This window comes from Bos javanicus, chromosome 15 (genome assembly GCF_032452875.1).
Source record: "Bos javanicus breed banteng chromosome 15, ARS-OSU_banteng_1.0, whole genome shotgun sequence".
In the NCBI taxonomy this organism is placed as follows: Eukaryota; Metazoa; Chordata; class Mammalia; order Artiodactyla; family Bovidae; genus Bos; species Bos javanicus.
Genome location: NC_083882.1, coordinates 29,096,232 through 29,115,611, shown reverse-complemented (window position 1 = coordinate 29,115,611; position 19,380 = coordinate 29,096,232). Strand labels below are relative to the sequence as shown.

The 19,380-nt window shown below is 43.6% G+C and overlaps 2 protein-coding genes across 2 annotated transcripts; one reads left to right on the top strand and one right to left on the bottom strand.

Moving 5' to 3' along the window:
- Positions 1-221: 221 nt before the first annotated feature.
- Positions 222-11,991, bottom strand: LOC133261814 (T-cell surface glycoprotein CD3 gamma chain). The gene is made up of 7 exons (XM_061440484.1): positions 11,857-11,991; positions 8,404-8,427; positions 7,487-7,702; positions 6,804-6,935; positions 5,665-5,708; positions 4,817-4,884; positions 222-996 (listed from the first exon to the last, which is right to left on the bottom strand). The coding sequence occupies exons 1-6, from the start codon at positions 11,915-11,917 to the stop codon at positions 4,834-4,836; spliced, it is 528 nt and encodes a 175-aa protein (XP_061296468.1). The 5' UTR covers positions 11,918-11,991; the 3' UTR covers positions 222-996; positions 4,817-4,833.
- Positions 11,992-13,834: 1,843 nt separating this feature from the next.
- LOC133261815 (T-cell surface glycoprotein CD3 delta chain) lies at positions 13,835-18,976 on the top strand. Its single transcript, XM_061440485.1, has 5 exons — positions 13,835-14,031; positions 15,781-15,990; positions 16,411-16,542; positions 16,813-16,856; positions 17,092-18,976. Exons 1-5 carry the CDS (start codon positions 13,977-13,979, stop codon positions 17,155-17,157), a joined length of 507 nt encoding a protein of 168 aa, XP_061296469.1. The 5' UTR covers positions 13,835-13,976; the 3' UTR covers positions 17,158-18,976.
- The last annotated feature ends 404 nt before the right edge of the window (positions 18,977-19,380 follow it).

Here is a 19,380-nt window from a genome sequence, read left to right as displayed (position 1 = left end):
GGAAAAGCAAATGATTCACTCCCATTTTTAATTAGAAAAATGCAAATTAAAATTAAGCCAAGATACCATTTTAACTCATCTTATTTACAAAGTTGAAAAAGCTTAGTAGTGCATTTTTGGATTGTGTATGAAACAATAGGAACTCTTTAGAATTATGTATTGGTCCAAGCTCTGTGAAGTGCAATTTGGTACTATTTCATTAAATGACAGGTGAAAATACATTATGGTCCTGCAATTGCATTTATTTGTATTTGTTACAAATAGTCTTAATGTTCAACATAATATTTATTGTTAGAACTAAAACTATAAAAACATCTTTGTGATCTTGGGTTTGGCAAGGATTTCTTAGACATGACACCAAGCACACAATCCATAAAAGAAAAAAAAAAAGGGTAAAACAGATTTCAGCAAAATTAAAAACATTTGCATTTCAAAAGACACCATTAAGAAAATGAAAAGATGAGTCATAGACTGGTAGATATATTTGCAAATCATATATCTGTTAAAAGACTTGTATTTGAAAATATATAAAAACTTTTACAATTCAATAGTAAGAAGAAAAACAAATAACTGAATTTTAAAAGTTTTGAATACACGCTTCCCTAAAGATATGATGAGAATAGCCAATAAGCACATGAAAAGATGTTCAACATTGTTAGTCATTAGAGAATGTAAATTAAAGCCATAATAAGATACTGTTTTACATCCCCTAGAATGGCTATACTAAAAAAGATAGTAACAAACATTTGTGAGGATGAGGAGAAAGAGGAACCCCAATCACTTATCGCTGGTGGGAATGTAAAATGAAACAGCCAGTTTGGCAAACACTTTGGCAGTTTCTTAAACTGTTATAGATAAATTTACCATACCACCCAGCAATCCTTCACTCCTAGGTAGCAATCCAGAGAAATGAAAACATATGTCCACATGAAGACTTGGCACGAGAATGTCCAGAACAGTGTATCGTATGATTCCATTTTTCCAGAAAAGGCAAATCTAAAGAGACAGAAAAGAGATTAGTGATTGCTGACTGAGCTGTGAGGGAAGCCCACAAAAACAGCACAAGAAACCTTAAGAGACTGATGGAAATGGTCTAAATCTGGATTATGGTGATGGTTGTACAACTGGGAAAATTTGCTAAAAATTACTTGGAACAGGTGAAATCATGTAAGGTGAGTGATTTTATAGCATGAAAATTATACCTCAGTACAATTTTTAAGAGCTTCCTTGGTGGCTCAGATGGCAGTCTGCCTGCAAAGCAGGAGACCCAATTTGATCCCTGGGTCTGGAAGATACCCTGGAGAAGGGAATGGCTACCTACTCCAGTATTCTTGCCTGGAGAATCCATGGACAGAGGAGCCTGGAGGGCTAGAGTCCATGGGATCATGAGTTGGACATGACTGAGCAACTATGACTACTACAATTTTTAAAAATGACATTTCTACAGTCATTGTGGCATTGTAAGAGCAAAAGAACCAACTTAAACGTCCATCAGTAGAGGACTAGTTGAGAAAATTATAGGGGATCTGTACAAAGTGGCTATATTTTTTAAAAAGGAGCTCCTTTATATGTTGGTATGAAGTAGTCTTCAGATTTTATTGAGTAGAATAAAATCTTGAGAAGTGCAAGATGTATAAGACAACATTTGTGTGAAAAATATGGGGAGAATAATGCGCACTTGGCATTTGCTTATATATGCCTAGAATATCTCCAACATAGAGTATTTTATATATCTTGTAAGACTGTATTGTTATTGTTCAGTCGCTCAGTCATGTCTGACTCTTTGCAACTCCATGGACTGCAGCACGCCAGGCTTCCCTGTCCTTCACCATCTCTCAGAGCTTGTTCAAAATCATGTCTATTGATTCCATGATGCCATCCAACCATCTCATCCTCTATCATCTCTTCCTCCTGCCTTCAATCTTTCCCAGAATAGGGTTTTTTCTAATGAGTCGGCTTTTTGCATCAGGTGGCCAAAGTACTGGAGCTTCAGCTTCAGCATCAGTCCTTGCAATGAATATTCAGGATTGATTTCCTTTAAGATTGACTGGTTTGATCTCCTTGCAGTCCAGGGGACTCTCAAGAGTCTTCTCCAACACCAGTTCAAAAGCATCAATTCTTTGGTGCTCAGCCTTCTTTACGGTCCAACTCTCACATCCATACTTGACTACTGGAAAAACCATAGATTTGCTAGACCTTTGTTGGTAAAGGTCTTTGCTTTGTCTCTGCTTTTAAATATGCTGTCTAGGTTTGTCATAGCTTTCCTTCTAAGGAGCAAGTGTCTTTTAATTTCATGGCTGCAGTCACCATCTGCAGTGATTTTGGAGCCCAAGAAAATAAAGTCTATCACTGTTTCCATTGTTTCTCCATCTATTTGCCATGAAGTGATGGAATTGGATGCCATGATCTTAATTTTTTGAATGTTGAGTTCTAAGCCAGTTTTTTTTGCTCTCCTCTTTCACTTTCATCAAGAGGCTCTTCAATTCCTCTTTGCTTTCTGCCGTAAGGGTGGTGTCATCTGCATATCTGAGGTTATGGATATCTCCTTGCAATGGTGATTCCAGCTTGTACTTCATCCAGCCCAGCTTTTCATATGATGTACTCTGCATAGAAATTAAATAAGCAGGGTGACAATATATAGCCTTGACGAACTCCTTCCCAATTTTGAACCAGTCCTTTGTTCCATGTCTGGTTCTAACTGTTGCTTCTTGACCTGCATACAGGTTTTGCAGGAGGCAGGTAAGGTCGTCTGGTATTCCCATCTCTTGAAGAGTTTTCCACAGTTTGTTGTGATCCACACAGTCAAAGGCTTTAGCATAGTCCATGAAGCAGAAGTAGATGTTTTATTTTCTGGAACTCTCTTGCTTTTTCTATGATCCAATGGAAGCTGGCAATTTGATCTCTGTTTCCTCTGCCTTTTCTAAATCCAGCTTGAACATCTGGAAGTTCTCAGTTCATGTACAATTGAAGCCTTGCTTGGAGAATTTTGAACATTACTTCAATAGCATATGAAATGAGTGCAGTTGTGCGGTAGTTTGAACATTCTTTGGCATTGCCTTTCTTTAGGATTGGAATGAACACTGATCTTTTCCAGTCCTGTGACCACTGCTGAGTTTTCCATATTTCTTGGTATATTGAGTGCAGTACTTTAACAGCATTATCTTCTAGGATTTGAAATAGCTCAACTGGAATTCCATCACCTCCACTAGCTTTGTTCATAGTGATGCTTCCTTAGGACCACTTGACTTCACATTCCAAGATGTCTGGCTCTAGGTGAGTGATCAAACCATTGTGGTTATCTGAATCATGAAGATCTTTTTTGTATAGTTCTTCTGTGTATTCTTGCCACCTCTTCTTAATATCTTCTGTTTCTGTTAGGTCCACACTAATTTCTGGAAACTAGTATTATTGTTTGCCTCTGGAGAAGGCAACTGGATGGCTGGGTAGGGAGTGAGAGGGAGACCTTTCACTGCGTATTTAAACAATGTGAATTATGACTTACACTGAAAGTAAATAAAAGTGTAAAAAAAGATATTCAAATAAAGGAGGTTGTTTGCCCTTTTCATTTTCCTTTTCTAGAAAAATTACTTCCAATAGGTGGCGCTCCTGAAACACCATATGAGTTCAGTCACTGAGCTGTGTCTGACTCTTTGCAACCCTATGGACTGCAGCAAGGCAGGCTTCGCTGTCCTCCACCATCTCCAAGTTTGCTCAAGTTCATGTCCATTGAATTGGAGATGCTATTTAACCATCTCATCCTCTGCTGCCTTCTCCAGGCACCCAGTTACCCAGTTAATACAAATTTTGCTTTTACTTTGAGAGAAACCCAAATTTGCTCTGATGGCCTTTCTTCTCCATTAGTCACCTTTGGGAAGTCTAGATTTAGGGCTGAAAATTTCTCTGCTAGGATTGCTCCAAAATGTATTGCTTTGTTTCTGAGAACTGGATAGAAGGGAAAACACCTGGATTTAAAAAAAATGCAATTGGTTCAGAAAATCAAATATTGCTTGGGCCCTGTTTCCCTGATTGAAGTTTCTGTTTGATTGAATCAGAACTTCTGATTGATTGGAAGATTAATATAGGTCAGTGATTCTTTTTTTCCCCCTAATATATATATATATTTTATTGAAGTATAGTTGCCTTACAACGTTTCAGGTGCACAGCAAGGTGATTCAGTTATACACATACACAAATATTACTTTTGAAATTATTTTCTGTTATAGGTTATTACTTGGGCTTCCCTGGTGGCTCAGATGGTAAAGAATCTGCCTGCAATGTGGGAGATCTGGGTTCAATCCCTGGGTTGGGAAGATCCCCTGGAGGAGGGCATGGCAACCCACTCCAGTATTCTTGTCTGGAGAATCCCGTTGGACAGAGAAGCCAGGTGGGCTACAGTCTATGGGGTTACAAAAAGTTGGACACGACTGAGCAAATAAGCACACACAGCACAAACATATTATTTATATATATGTATACAAAAGTTTTCTACTATGCTTAGTAATGGCTTGAGAATTATAGATCAGAGATTCTTAACTAAGGGCGACTTTGTTCCCGAGGGGATATTTGCAGTATGTGGAGATATTTTTGTTGTCAGGACTTGGGGGTGCTACTGGCATCTGGTGGAGAGAGGCCAGGGATGCTGCTATAAATCCTACAATGCACAGGAGAGTCATCCCCCTCCCCCTCCGAATGATCAGTCAACTATCCCTACCCTCCCGTCCTTATAGCTGCTTGGGGAAAGGAGATAGGCTTGGCAGTAGTTGGGAGGGCAGGTAATGCAAAGGTACTTCCTTAGAATTAGTGTAGAAAGACATACCTCTCTGAGTCTTGGGTTCAGTTCTTCCTCAGGTGGCTGTATTGGTCATCTTCCCGTTCCTTAAGGGGCTACAAAGGACATTTTATCATCATCCTCTATGAATTAATTTGATATGTATTTATTTTTTAATTTAAAAAATTTTATAAAATTTTTTAGCTTTTACTTCCAATGTCTAATTTTTTTCACCGTTCTTCAGGTATACATATTTGTGCTTTTTGTCATTTTTTTAATATTTAAGTTTTATTAGAATATAGTTGATTTACAATGTTGTGTTAGTTTCAGGTATCAGCAAAGTGAGTCAGTTATGCATATATCCACTTCTCTTTTTTTAAGATTCTTTCCCATTTGGCCATCACAGAGTACTGAGTGGAGTTCCCTGTGCTATACAGCAAGTTCTTATTAGTTGTCTATTTTAGATATGGCAGTGTGTAAATGTCAATCCCAATATTCCAGTTTATTCCTCCCCACTTTACTCCCTGGTAACCATAACTTTGTTTTCTACTGATGCATACTTATTGAGTGCTTAAGTTCAAGGTTTTGGAGTGGTTTCTTCATGGTCCTGGGGGCAGAAGAGGACAAGGATGGAGGAAGGCGCTGCATCTGGCTTCTCTGTGTGGCCCTCTCAGTATGTTCTTCAGCTTTTCTCACTAGATCCTTACCTCAGTCTCTCCGGACCATTCTCTTTGTTTCGTCCATTCTACCCAAAGGGATAACGATGCCATTGTCTGTTATGTCCTAAGCAGTTTTTGTGTACATAGTAACTTCCAAATAACTTGCCCACCCCACCCCCGTTCCAAAATTTTACCACTACTAACTAGCACTGTCTCTTTCATTTCATATTCATGTACCTGGTAGAGCTGGTCATTGTTCAACAGCGTCTGCTTGTCTGAAGCTGCACAAAAAAATAAACAAAATGTACACATAAACAAGACAGAATGAATAATAAACTGGAGTACTGAATAGCAACAAGAATTTGTGAACTACATCTACACACCACATTATGGATGGATCTCACAAGCATATTGTTGAGTGAAAGAAGCCACACACAAGAGTACTTAATGTGTGAGTCTATTTACATAAGGATCAAAACCAGGGAGAATGAGTCAATGTTGTTAGAAGTCAGGAGAATGGTTGCTTTGGGGACTAGGTAGAGGCTGGAAGTGACCCCAAGGATTAATTTACTTTCTTTAACTTGGTGCTGAATGCATGTGTGTGTTTGCTTTGTTAAAAAAAATTTTGAGCTGTATATATGTGATTCATGCACTTTTGTGAATGCAGATTTTACTTATATAAAGAGATTTTTTTAAAGTACAGAGGACAGGGACTTCCCTGGTCGTCCAGTGGTTAAGAATCCATCTGTAAGTGCAGGGGACACAGTTTTGATCCCTGGTCTGGGAAGATCACACATGCCACTGAGCAACTAAGCCTGTGAGCCGCAACTACTGAGCCTCTGTGCCCAGAGCCCATGCTCTGCAGCTAGAGAAGCCACTGCAATGAGAAGGCCTCGCACTGCAACGAAGAGCAGCCCTGCCTGCCACAACTACCAAAAGCCTGCATGCAGCAATGAAGACCCACAGCCAAAAATAAATAGATAAAATTAAGTAAACAATGAGTAATTTTTTTAAAAGTACAGAGGAGAAGTCAGATAGAGTTGTATCTTGAAACAGGCAAATATGCTATGAAAACACCAAGTGTCCTTTTCCTCCTGCCTTCAGAGTCAGAGCCTCACTGGACCATGCTCATCAGCAACACTTGCCAACCCAGCCTCTTCTATTGGGTCTCTTTTGGTAGGAAGGAGGCTGAGGGTCCCAGATAGCCTCAGCTTTCATCTAAGAACATTATTTTGTTTTGTTTTTTGATGTATTTGACTGCGCCAGGTCTTACTTGTGGCATATGGGATCTAGTTGCCTGACTGTGGATCAAACTCTGGGAGCTCAGAGTCTTAGCTACTGGACCACCAGGGAAGTCCCTGAGAACATTCTTTTACCTCTTGACTGGCGAACTCCTTCCTGTCCAGCAATGAAATAGACCCCAACAGCAAGGAGGAAAATGCTGACGATTTCAGTGAAGATAAAGCCAGCCACAGTAGATGGATTCAGTTCAATGCAGTTCTGACACACTGTGGGGAGAGGGAAGGACAAGAATTCCTTCAACTCTGGATTTTTTTCTCTTGAGATAATATTTCTGTCCAGGGCAGCAGGCCTCTCTGTGGGTGGTATGGCAAGGATATTGCCTGGAAGATCCTTGGACTAAGAACTCAATGCTTTTTCATGTTCCTCTATTGTGCAGGAGTCCAGGGGAAATCCATGTGGTTTTACTACCAGCAACTATTGAAATAAAAGGAAGACCATATCCCATTCTCCATGCTACAGTCGCTCAACTTGTAATCTCCCCTGTCTCCTTTACCTATCTTAACTTGGTTTATATAAACTGCTGACTCCTCCAAGCAGTGGGGCCTACATACAGGTGAGCCAGGCTTTATAAGACAGGCTACGCTTTTTCAAAATGTTGGAGGAACTGCTTTGTTAAATTAAAAGTAAGCTGAGCTTAAGAAAGCTGATTCTTACATTACTGTTTAGCATCTATGTCTATACCCACCCCAGACAAGAAGCTCACCAGAGCACCCAGTACTGCTTAATTTCACATAAGCAAACCAAAGGGGATACGTACTTCTATAATATATTTGGAGTGATTTTGATTGGTTATTTGATCCTTCACATTTATATATTCCTCGAGGGTCTTTGGTACTGCTTCCAAGATTCCAAGTATTTTTCTTTGTGTCTCCAGAACCTATTTGTTCCACATCTTTAAGCCATGTGATCGTTGTGTCATTCGTGACACAAATCAGAATTACGGAACCATCTTCTCGATTGTCATCCACTTTTACTGAAAAAGGAAATGCCTGTTAAGATCTTGCCTCTGAAATTCTCCTTGTCTCGGGGCACACATGATTCACATGGGAATCTGGTTAGAATTCCAGGTTCTATTCAATAGTGCTGCTAAGTCGCTTCAGTCGTGTCTGACTCTGTGCGACCCCATAGACGGCAGCCCACCAGGCTCCCCCATCCCTGGGATTCTCCAGGCAAGAACACTGGAGTGGGTTGCCATTTCTTTCTCCAATGAATGAAAGTGAAAAGTGAAAGTGAAGTCGCTCAGTCGTGTCCGACTCCTAGCGACCCCACGGACTGCAGCCCACCAGGCCCCTCCATCCATGGGATTTTCCAGGCAAGAGTACTGGAGTGGGGTGCCATTGCCTTCTCCGGGGAAAGCATCGAGAGTTGGCATTTCTAACACGCTCCCAGGTGAAGCCAATGCTGTTGATTCGTAGGTGGTGCTTTGAGTAATGCCTAGCTGCTAGGGACCCGTTTCTCCTCCAAGCACCAGACAATTAATTGTTTAGCTCTAGGAAACCCAGGGAGATCAAGACTGGCCACTGATTTGGTTAACAATGGAAGGGTTTGCTCTCTATCCTTTATCATCCCATCCCTTCTAAGCTGTTCACTTGCTCCTATAGGACTGCTGTTGTGAGAGGCCATATTTCCATGAATTTCCCCAGTTTGATGATAGAAAGAAGACATTTCCCCTACCTTCTTTCACATGGGCCATAGTACCTGTAGAGACAGAAGACAGAGGATCAGCTGGGCATGGAGTCCTTCAGATCTCCTGATGTATCATTTCCACAGTCATTTGAGGCCAAGATGAAGAGAGAGAGCCTAATCTATGTGAGTGACAGTATCTATACTTATTTCCCTGGATGGTAGCCTAAACCACCAAACTGAATTTAGGGTGTTGTATAATAAGGAATTTGTCTAGTCTTTGTTCTGGGCTTCTTGGAGGGAGTTTCTCAACCCTTGGAATTTTATGAATGATAGGATTGCCTTTGTGATTCTTGGTGGACCCTTGGATCACACATGAATTTATGTTAAAGAGATGACTCAGGATGAGACAGGTCAAGACCAAACATGTGTTTAGAGAATTGGGACTTTGAGCTCTAGGAGGTGGAGGAGGGAGTGGATATTGAGTTCAGTCACATGATCAATGATTCAATCAATCATGCCTATGTGATGAAATCCCAAGAAAAACTTAGTGGCACTTCCTAGTTGGTAAACATATCAACATGCCAGGAGGTTGATGTATTTTAATTCTGGAAGGAAAAAGCATGGAACCTCTGTGTTCAGGAACCCCAGACTTCACTCTATGTGTCTCTTTATTTGTCTAGATCTAATTTTTTTTTTTAATAATGAAACTGTACTAGTGAGTATAGGACTTTCCTGAGTTCTGTGAGCTGTTCTAGCAAATTCTGAGGGGGTTCTTGGGAATTCTCCAGATTTGTAGGCAGTTCATCAGAAGTGTGGGTGGTCTGAGGATCCCTGAACCAGTGCCTGCCTTTTAAAGTGAGGGTAGTCTTTTTGGGGACTGTGCCCTTTACCTTTGGGGTCTGATCCCAACTCTGGATGATGAGCACTGCGCGATTGTATTGCACTATATGTAAGGGTATTGCCTGTACAGCGTGGGATGCTCTGCTCCTTTAGCAGCTAAAGCCTTGGAAAAGATTGAGTGTATACTAGCTAAAGTCTTTTAGAGCAGAATTACTTCTATAATGTTCAGCTTTGGTGATCCATTTTTGTGTGTGTGTGTGTGTGTGTGTAAATCCTCAATGTCCTGAAGGAGTTAGCCACTAAATAGCCCTCAAATCTGTCTCAAAACTCAGAATAGTAGAGTTGCATGCTAGACATACTATAGAGAGCCAACACTGGAGTTCAATTCAGTTGGATTTAATCCAAACACTTACCGATCACTATTATGTGCCTGACATGAATAAGGATTATGGAAGAAAAGGGTGGTGATACAAATATTAGTTGTTGCTTCTAAAGAGTTTACAATGAAGTGGAAAATAACCCACAAATGTAATAAATGTAGTAGTACTTATAAATTATCATTTAGTACTTGTATAAATGCACATGGAAGGGGGTAGAAACTATTGATTTTGGCCAAGGGTGAGGGACAGGGAAAGCTTGACAGAGAAGATAGCAGTCTTAGAACTTCACACAGAGTTGAACTGAACTGTTTCTGAATACCGCTTAGCACAGTGCCTGAAACATGGTAGGAGCATTCTATATTTTGAATGAAAGTATGAATGGATAAATGAAAAAAAAAAAAAAAAGCAAGGCAAAGAATTAAGCAGATTTCTAACTAGCTCTTCTCCCCAGCAACCTGGTCACTGTGAGAGAAACAAAGAGTCCTCTCATTCTAATCCTGATACCATAGAAAAGACAGTACGATTGATTGCTGACATTTAAAATTTTGATTATCTGAATTCTAGTTCTTCTAGGACTTGAGAACTCATGTAGCTAAATTTCCTAGGTTGATGGCTGAGAGAACTGAGCCCAGAGGAGGAGGCATTGCCAAGTTCACCTGGCTCATTGGTGACTGAGCTGCACACAGAACTCAGGTTTCTATGGCTCAGTCCAAGCCTTTTTTTTGCTCTACAGAAATAGCTGCTACACAAGCTTTCAACACTGCCCCTAACTCTGTGTTGTCTTCAGTTGGCTCTTTCTCTATTCCTCTCAGAAATAAGTCTAAACTCCAACATCTCTTCTAGTCCCCCACTCAGTCATCACCCAGCTCAATTTTAGCGGGTTACACTGCTGCCCACTTAGTTCACTGAAAACATGGATGCCATAATGGCTCTTTCTTCTTCAGCTTCTTTTCCATCCACAAGCGTCTCTAAGGCTGGAGCCATCTGCGCTTCCTCTCTTCTAGTCTCAGAGGCGGAGATTGCCTTGTGCTCTGTGCCCTTGATCCCACTCTTGACTGCAGCCTTCAGTATCAGTTCCAGGGCCTCCCTCTACTCACTGTCTTCTCCTTTAGCTTGGAAATGTGCTCAAGTTTCTTTCACACACACACACATTTCTTCTTAGAGTCTGCTACTTCTCCACTTACCACTCAACCTCTCCAGCCTTCTCATCCAAACTTCTTTAAAGAACATTTTACACTTGCTGCTCTTTCCCCCCCTTGCCCTCCACTTTCTACTCATTTCCACTTGGCTTCCACTCACACTGCTGCTGCTAAGTCGCTTCAGTCGTGTCCGACTCTGTGTGACTCACACTACCTCACTTAAACTCTTTTAAGTCATCCATGACCTTTGTTTTGCCAACTCCCACAGACTTAAACTTTTAAATATATTCTTCTATCAGTGGATGTATCTTTAGCATTTCATACTTTTGGTGATTCTCTCCTGGAAGTTCTCTACTCCCTTTGTTTCTATGGAATTTCACTCACCTGATTATTTCACCTCTTTGATCATTCCTTTATCTCTTTCCTGACATTTTTTTCCTCTAACTTTCCTTAACAGCGATATCCTCACAGTTCCATCTTCGGCCTCCTCTTCCTCACATGTCGCATAATACTTGAATGATGTCAACAACTTTCAATGTCTAGAGTCCATATTCCAGGCATCGAGCCAGTTCATCCACTTCCTACTGTATTTCCAAAAGAATATTCATACAAGTACCCTATACTGTGCGTTATACTCAGTCTGGAAATGTTTAAACTTATCACTGCAATCAGACTATGAGCTCATGGGGGGCAGAAGGTTATTATTTACCTTTATGTTCTCCTAGCCTGATACATACTAGGATTGACCTCACACATATTTGTTGACCAGCTGACCAACCGAGTAAGTGAAGGCTCTATAAGTCTACTCCTAGCCGGAGCTCTGAGTTAAGGAATACAAACTGTTTCTCTTCAGGCTCCTGGCCTGTGCCCTTTGGGCTACATTCAAACCTAAGATGGTGGCATCCGGGTCCTCTCTCAAGTCAGTTAAGTCCTCTGTTTTGATTTCTTAAGAGACAAGCACTCCACCTCTCCCATGGAACACTGCTTCTCTCTAGCAGAGAAACTTCATTTTTGCCCTTCCTTCTTTGAACTTTAGGGTGACATCTCAAGGTTAGGGGATCCCAATACTCTTGTCCCCCTGGTGATGGGCTTCTTCCCTTGAGCCCTTCTCCAGGCTGTCAGACCCCCTAGCGGACCCTTACCTTGAAGAAGAAAGACAGCCAGGATGAGGCCAGCCAGACGCTTCCCCTGCTCCATATCCATCTCTGTTCTCCGCAGAAGCACTGAGCGGCCTGCAGCAGCCAGCAGCCAGTCAGCCTGTGCTAGCAGCTAGCCTGGCCCCGCCCAGCATCCTTAGGGCTGGGGCCCCTGTGAGCCTCCACCCTGGGCTGCTAATGTGGGCAGTGGGTGGGGGCAGGGCTCAGGAGGGCTGCAGGTGCAGATGCCTCTGACTTTCCGTTGGGGAGAGGAGCGTGGGAGGTGGAGGAGAGGGAGCGGGACAGAGTGCTGGATTTCCATCTTAGAGACTCAGCTTATACAGAAAGCGCCCTTGGGTGCGGGGTGGAAGGTGTCCTGGGCCCCTTTCTTCATGAGGAGGATAAACACTTCCGCCATCATCTGTTACTCGGAGCTCAGCCAGTTGTTGCCTATTGATAGCTGTTGTTAGAACTGATGAACATAGCTGTGAACCCTTAGGTGCTTAGGGCTGGAGCTCTGAACAGAGAGCCACCTCAGTCCAGGGATTTTTTTCCACTGCTCTTTGAAGATGAGATCATCAAAGTGGTGCCTGCCTGGAAGGGAATAGGTAGGATTATTCCTCCAGGACAGGAAATGCATTTCCAGGGACAGGGGCCTCAGCTGAATTCCCAGGATCTCAGGCCCCTCAGCCAGTTAGCCAGTGAATCAAGGAAAACATACAGAGCTCTTGTCAGGTGTTTGGAAAACAAAAGCCAGCAAGGCATGTACAATCTCTACCCTTGGGTAAAGAATGATCTAACTGCAGCAGTTTTGGATCTCCATATCCCAAAGGGAAAAAGTCCATTTGTCTCCTGGGGAAGCTCAGTTGTGCCTGAGAGTTAATCATATTGCTATTATTATTTTTAATATTTATTTATTTATTTGGTTGTGCAGATCTTAGTTGCAGCACGTGGAATCTTTGGTCTTCTTTGTGGCATGTGAACTCTTAGCTGTGGTGTGTGGGATTTAGTTTCCTGACCAGGGACCGAACCCAGGGCCCCTGCATTGGGAGTCTTAGCCACTGGACCATAAGGGAAGTCCCAATCATATTGTTATTAATAACTCTTACTTAGCACATGTGAAGTGTCAGTATTAAGTGGTTAGTTGCTCAGTCATGTCCGACTCTTTGCAACCCCACGAACTGTTGTCCTCCATGCTTCTCTGTCTATGAGGTTCTCCAAGCAAGAATACTGCAATGGATTGCCATTCCCTTCTCCGGAGGATCTTCCCGACCCAGGGATCGAACCCAGGCCTCCTGCATTGCAGGCAGATTCTTTACAGTTTGAGCTACAGGGAAGTCCTATGAAGTGTCAGGCACAATAAAAGATTCTGTTTGAATTCTTTTCATGATACTGAGGGAATTAGTCTCTGGAGAATTCTGTGACTGGCGCAGATGCAGCAGGTAGACAGTATTGGAGCCAGAATGCAAATCTCTCATTAGGGGGCCCCCAAAGGCCAACCTCCCGCTGATAAGAAGCTACTTAGTCTGGTACCTCAGGAGGCCCAAGAAGGAGCTTGGGCAGGGTCCCAGGAAAGATCAGAAAAGGAAGAAACCTAGCTGGTCTGGCTTATAGAATGGGATTCACATCTTCTTTCAAGGGTTTTGAGAAGTGGCAGTTTTCAGATGGTGAGTAAATGTAATGATGTTGCTGACAGGAACTTGCTGCTGCCGCTGCTGCTAAGTCGCTTCAGTCGTGTCCGACTCTGTGCGACTCCATAGACGGCAGGAACTTAGTTTCTTATTTTTCGTCAGCAACTCAAGAAAGGACACCCTGAATCTCCTTCTACTTCCTAGAAGTCCCAGCATCCTTTTCCATAGCCTCTGCTTCCAGCTTCTACCCCACCCCCACACTCCATACTCTGAGAGAGAGTGATTTGCAGCTGCTTCTTTCCTACCCCACCCCCAGCCTACCTCTACCCCAGCCGCTCCTGTCACCAAGAGCAGACAGAGAAATAGGCGTTTTCTAGTTCCTCCCCCACCCTTTACTTTTTCCGGGTACCCATGAGTCAGTTGGGGAAAGGCGGCTTTAACCCCGGCTGATAGTCTGTGACCTGTGTCTGTCTCCTGGATGAATTCTGCTGGGAGATGGAGCACAGCAGGTTTCTCTCTTGCCTGATACTGGCTGCCCTTCTCTCCCAAGGTAAGGCTTCTCCGAGTGCACCGGGGCATCGTGGGGAAGGGACCTGAGAGGGACATTACCACCTGGAATGAGGTCCATTCGAAAGCGCCTCAGTACTCCGGTGTTGTCAAGGAGGGCCGTGTTGGGATGTAACACAGGGTCTGGGAAGCACAGGCTCTTTTGGCTTTGACTGACTAACTAGGACGGCATCTTGGCCTTCAATGTCTCTCTGAAGACCTCAGGCCAGAGGTCTATAGGAAGTTTTGTAGCAGATGTGCACCTGAGCCTAGGGCTGGTACTGGGAGCTTTGTTCCGTCTAGGGTAGATAGCCTCCGGGGTCCAGGACTCCAGGTCATGTGGACACCATACATCACCACCTGGGGCCATGGCCCAGCACTCAGGGGAATGCTATAAGAGAGAAGTTTAATTGCGGCTGAGCAGGAGTGAGGGCGGATTTGGGGTGATAGCATGATGCACTCAGCCCAGTTTGCATGGTTTTAAAACTGATAGTCTGATGTTCCAGGAATTCCCTCAGTTCCAGGCAAACCGGGATGAGTGGTTACCTTAGTAGTCAGCTTCTTTGGGAGATCCAGGATTTCCACTGGAAATGGATCCCCAAGGAAGACATGAGTGTATGATGTGGAACATCTGATGTTCGTGTGTCTCCCTGAGAATATATGCATGCTTTCTTGACAGGCACAAGGAATGGCTCTGTGGGGGATTTTCTAAAAGATGCTCTTCTATCCAAATTGGTAACTGACTATGAATCTCAGGGACAATGTAGATTCCACTTTTCCCTGGGATTGGAGATACACATTCCAGTGCCTCTGTGGGCTGTGGAGATATTCTCAGTCATAGCAATTCAGCGGTCCTAAAAAGATGCTGTGCATACATCCAGCCCTTAAACTCCCCACAAGACTTGACTTGTGTGGAGCCCCAAGAAAGGATTCAATAAAAAAAATTTTTTTCTGACCCTCTCCCCCAGGCATAGACAGAACAACTAAAAATCTTTACATGGGATTTGCCTTAGGTCCCCTTTTGGACCACTGGAGTGGTAATTCATATTAGCTTCGCTCCTATCCCCAGCCATCACTGGCCCTGGGAAAGGCTTTGGTAGTACCATTCTCTGGGCAGTGGTTGACCATGAGTGAGGAGGAGGGAAAGAATATGAGAAGTTGATGTTGGAGTGTGGCAGGTGACTGGGAAGTAGAATTAGAGGTTTTCTTAGAGAAAAATAATGTGGACATCTCCAATTGAGAACCATTCTTCTGCCTTTCAATATCTCTTGGGTGTTTTAGCATTCTGGGCTCCCTTGCTACTTCTATTCAATGATCTGAACACATTTCCATGAAGGTTTTGGATTAACCCGACTCCATGATTTCCTTTTTTGCTCTGTGTTCATCAGGGCCTGTCCTCTGTTTGGATTACATCATGTCCTTCTCTCTTTTTTTAAATGGAGGATAATTTCTTTACAATGCTGTCTTAGTTTCTGTTGTACGATGAAGAGAATCACCTATATGCATATATATGTCCCCTCCCTCTTGGACCTCCCTACCACCCCCCTCTGTGTCCTTCTTGGCCTTGGCAGTTTGTGGGGTGCCTGCTGAAGCCTTTCTCTTGTGACTTCCGTCTCTCTCAGCAGAAACCTCGAACTGTTCTAGACTTGGATAGTGGTCCTTCTTAAGTAATGAGCCTCAGCAGAACAGTGGTCTGGTGCAGACTAAAGAGCTGGCTCCAGTCGTGGTATTTTTTTTTTTTTTTTTTTCTTAGTGAATCCCCGCATTCTAAAAGTGCTGGAACCTGAGGACAAAGTAATGTTGGAATGCAATTCCAGCATCACATTGCTACAAGGAACAGAAGGACAAGAGGTGTCAGGCAATAATAAAACTCGGGACTTAGGAAAACGTATCCAGGACCCAAGAGGAATGTATCAGTGTGGTGAAAACACCCAACAACTTATTCTGCAAGTATACTATCGAAGTATGTGCTTCCAGGATCCTTTGGGGGTGGAATAGGTGGGGGCTTCTGGACATGGGAACTTCCTTGCTGGAGGGAGCTCCAGTGTACCCATCTGTGCTCTCAACAAACTGGCTTGCTCTTGTAAGGATATGAACCAGATTTTGAAGCCTTGAGTGGGAAAGAGCTTAATGGTAAAAGAGCAATAGTAGTCTTGTGACCCAAGCAGTAGGGGCTTAGTCTGGAGCGTGGTTGGCCTACTGCCTTTTTAAAGTTCCTACAAACCTGAGACTACTTCTTGGACTGAAGGTTAAAAGTGGATGGAGCAAGGCTCTTTTTCCAAGTTTGGGTCTTGACATGAGAGCTCCTAGGGCTGCCCTAAGAGGCATGGTTCCCTGATCTTGAAGACCCTCCCCTTCTCTTCTGGCCTCCCTTCCCCCACAGTGTGCCAGAACTGTGTGGAGCTGGACACAGCCACCCTGGCAGGCATGATCATCACCGACATCATTGCCACTGTGCTCCTTGCTTTGGGTGTCTACTGCTTTGCTGGACATGAGACTGGAAGATTCTCCAGGGGTAGGTGGAAGGGACTGAGCATGTATATGTTGTGGTTGTGTGTGTATACCTGCTAAGGAATGGGGCTGGCATTGGGTTGTGCCTCATCTGGGCGTCACCATTGCAATCTCCTAAGGATTTCTACAACTGGTTACTGACAGCACTTGGGTACCCACAAAGCTCATGCAGACTTCTGAGGGTGTTTGTAGCTGCAGTCCCCCGGCAGCATTCATGGGCCTCCCTGTGCCACCTCTTTGGCTTTTGCTGACCCTTTTTCTCTGGTTCTTCTAGCTGCTGACACTCAAGCTCTGATGGGGAATGACCAACTCTACCAGGTGAGCCCTGAGGGGAGAAAGATGAGAATGGGGGTAGGAGTGAGTGGGGATGGAGAGCCTGACACTAAGTTTAACGTGTGTGTGTGTGTGTGTGTGAGAGAGAGAGAGAGAGAGAAGGTCCTAGTGGGGAATTCATCACTGGGGAGTCCCAGGAGCTCTCATCTCTGGGGTCTGCTGGGATTCCCCATGGGAGAGTTCTGACCCTGCCTCCCTGTTCCCCCTTCTCATCTCTTAGCCCCTTCGAGAGCGCAATGATGCTCAGTACAGTCGTCTTGGTGATAAGTGGGCTCGGAACAAATGAACCTGATGTTGGTGGCTTCTAGGCCCATCAGTTATCAACTGGACCTTCTCTCCTTGCTCAGCCAAGAAAGATGTCCTCCTCTGCTTAGCAGGCGCCTGGATTTTTGAAGGTTCCTGGGCATGCCGTGGGAGTGGCCCTGACCTGGCTGGGCCCTTGCCCTCACTGCCCACCTGTGTCCTTCTTTCATGACTTGCGTCCTCTGCCCCCCATGGACTGTGTGATGGGTGACCTCTCACCATATCCTGACCCACTGGTGTTTCTGTCCCACTGGTGGGCTCCCTGGATGCAGGACCAGCCCTGCTGCACTCTCTTGGCTCTAGTCCCCTGTTACAATCCTTCTACAGCTTTGACTTCCTCACCACAGGCGAGGACAGGCTGCTGTCTTTATGTACACACAGGCCACATAGAAGTTTCCATGACATCACAAGCAGAGGTAGCAGAGACATCGAGGGCCCTGGAGAATCACTCCTAATCAAGGCTCTGAGAATGTGTATGACAAAGTCCCACTTCTGCTAAGGGGCTTTATGACCCCATGTGGACTTGTGGCTACCAACTATGAGGAAGTTTCAGTCAAGGCCTCTTTAGTACCCATTTCCCTGTATAGAAGGTACCATTCTGTTTTCTTTCCCCAGAACCTGTCCCTGCTCCACCTTGCCTTCTGCATAATAAACTGGCATCAGAAACTCTTCATCAGTTAAAACATATGATCTTTTTCCACCCACTTGGAAAGCTGGAGTCTGAGACTGGGTGGGGAATTGGGATATTTTCAATAGATGTCATCTTTAGCCATTGGGTTAGTAGTTGTTCTGAAACTTTGGGATTTATTTTAAAAATACAGTGCCTTCCCTGGCAGTCCAGTGGTTAAGATTCTGCACTTCCAATGCAGGGGGCCTGGGTTCAATCCCTGGCTGGGAACTAAGATCCTGCATACTGCAAAGCCAAAAAAAAAAAAATTGTAAGCACAACTTGAAAAAAAATCAAAAAAATCAAAAATACACACTTGGGTCCCACTTGGGAACATGCTTGGGTCCCCAGGTAATTCTGAAGCAGCTCCAATTCAAAGACTCTCTGGTTTAGGGAAGAATTGAAGCCACTTCTTCTTTTGTGTCCTTTATGCCCTTTCCTGTCTACCATGGGTGGGAAACCCTCTTTCTATTCTCTGTATAAGAGTAATTCAAGGAACTTCAGGGCAGTTTAATGAGAGCGGGGGTTTCTTAGGCCAGGGTTCCCAAAAGAGAAAATTATTAACAACCACATAGCCAGAGATCTGGATAATTCTTCCCTATCTCCTTGACATACATACAAACTCTGACTTTGTTAGAGACTGAATGAACTTCCAATTTACACATGCTTCATTCATGGTTATGAGTTATTCCTTCCCTTTATACCCTCTGCTGAAGTCCTAGCCCTAGATCCCTCTTTTACACAGGATCTGTCCTCCCTGGGCAAGGCTTCCATGGCTTGCACTGCACCGATGCTCATGTCCTTCCCATGCACTGCACACCTCCTCTGACCCTATGCGCCTCATATACCCTTACATCCCCCCTCTATTACTCACCAGTTCTCAACATTTGCTGGACATTGGATCTCCTGGGGAGCTTTCGAAGTCCTGATGCCTGTGTGCCACCCTCAGACAGTCTGATTATATTGTGCCTCAGGTGATTCAAATGTGAAGACAGGGTTGAGAAACACTGACATTCACCTGAGCCCTTCTGGAAACTTGGGTCCCTTCAGCTCCCTCCCTTTTTGTGTGCTTTTAAAACATAGCTTTATTGAAGTAAAGTGCGATGAATAAACTACATATATTTAAAGTGTGAAATTTCATAAGCTTTGGCATACGTATACATTTGTGAAACATCATCATGCTTGGTAAGTATGAACCTACTCAACACTCTAGACAGTTTTCTGGTGACCTTTTGCATGCAGATTTTCCCTTAGCCGTTTATCCTCCAGGCAACTACTGAATAGCTTTCTGTCATATAGGTCAGTTTCCAATTTTCTAGAGTTTTATGTTAAGTGAAATAATATAATATATACCCCTTTTTGGTCTGGCTCCTTACATTCAGCACAATTATTTTGAGGTTCATCATCTTGTTGCATCTATTAATAGCTCATTCCTTTCTAATGTTAGTAGTATTCCATTGAATGGATATACCACAAGCTGTTTATCCATTCACCCCTTGATTGTCTTTTGAGTGGTTCTTTGTTTTGGCTATAACAATT

Bases quoted from the DNA above. Each gene is read 5' to 3' on its own strand.
- LOC133261814 (XM_061440484.1), bottom strand. From the start codon at position 11,917: ATGGATATGGAGCAGGGGAAGCGTCTGGCTGGCCTCATCCTGGCTGTC. The intron at 6,936-7,486 runs GTACGTATCCCC...CTCTCCCCACAG, and splicing joins ACTCCAAATATATTATAGAA to TGTGTCAGAACTGCATTGAA. The intron at 4,885-5,664 runs GTACATGAATAT...TGTCCTTTGTAG, and splicing joins ACAATGACCAGCTCTACCAG to CCCCTTAAGGAACGGGAAGA.
- LOC133261815 (XM_061440485.1), top strand. From the start codon at position 13,977: ATGGAGCACAGCAGGTTTCTCTCTTGCCTGATACTGGCTGCCCTTCTC. The intron at 16,543-16,812 runs GTAGGTGGAAGG...TGGTTCTTCTAG, and splicing joins GACTGGAAGATTCTCCAGGG to CTGCTGACACTCAAGCTCTG. The intron at 16,857-17,091 runs GTGAGCCCTGAG...CTCATCTCTTAG, and splicing joins GGAATGACCAACTCTACCAG to CCCCTTCGAGAGCGCAATGA.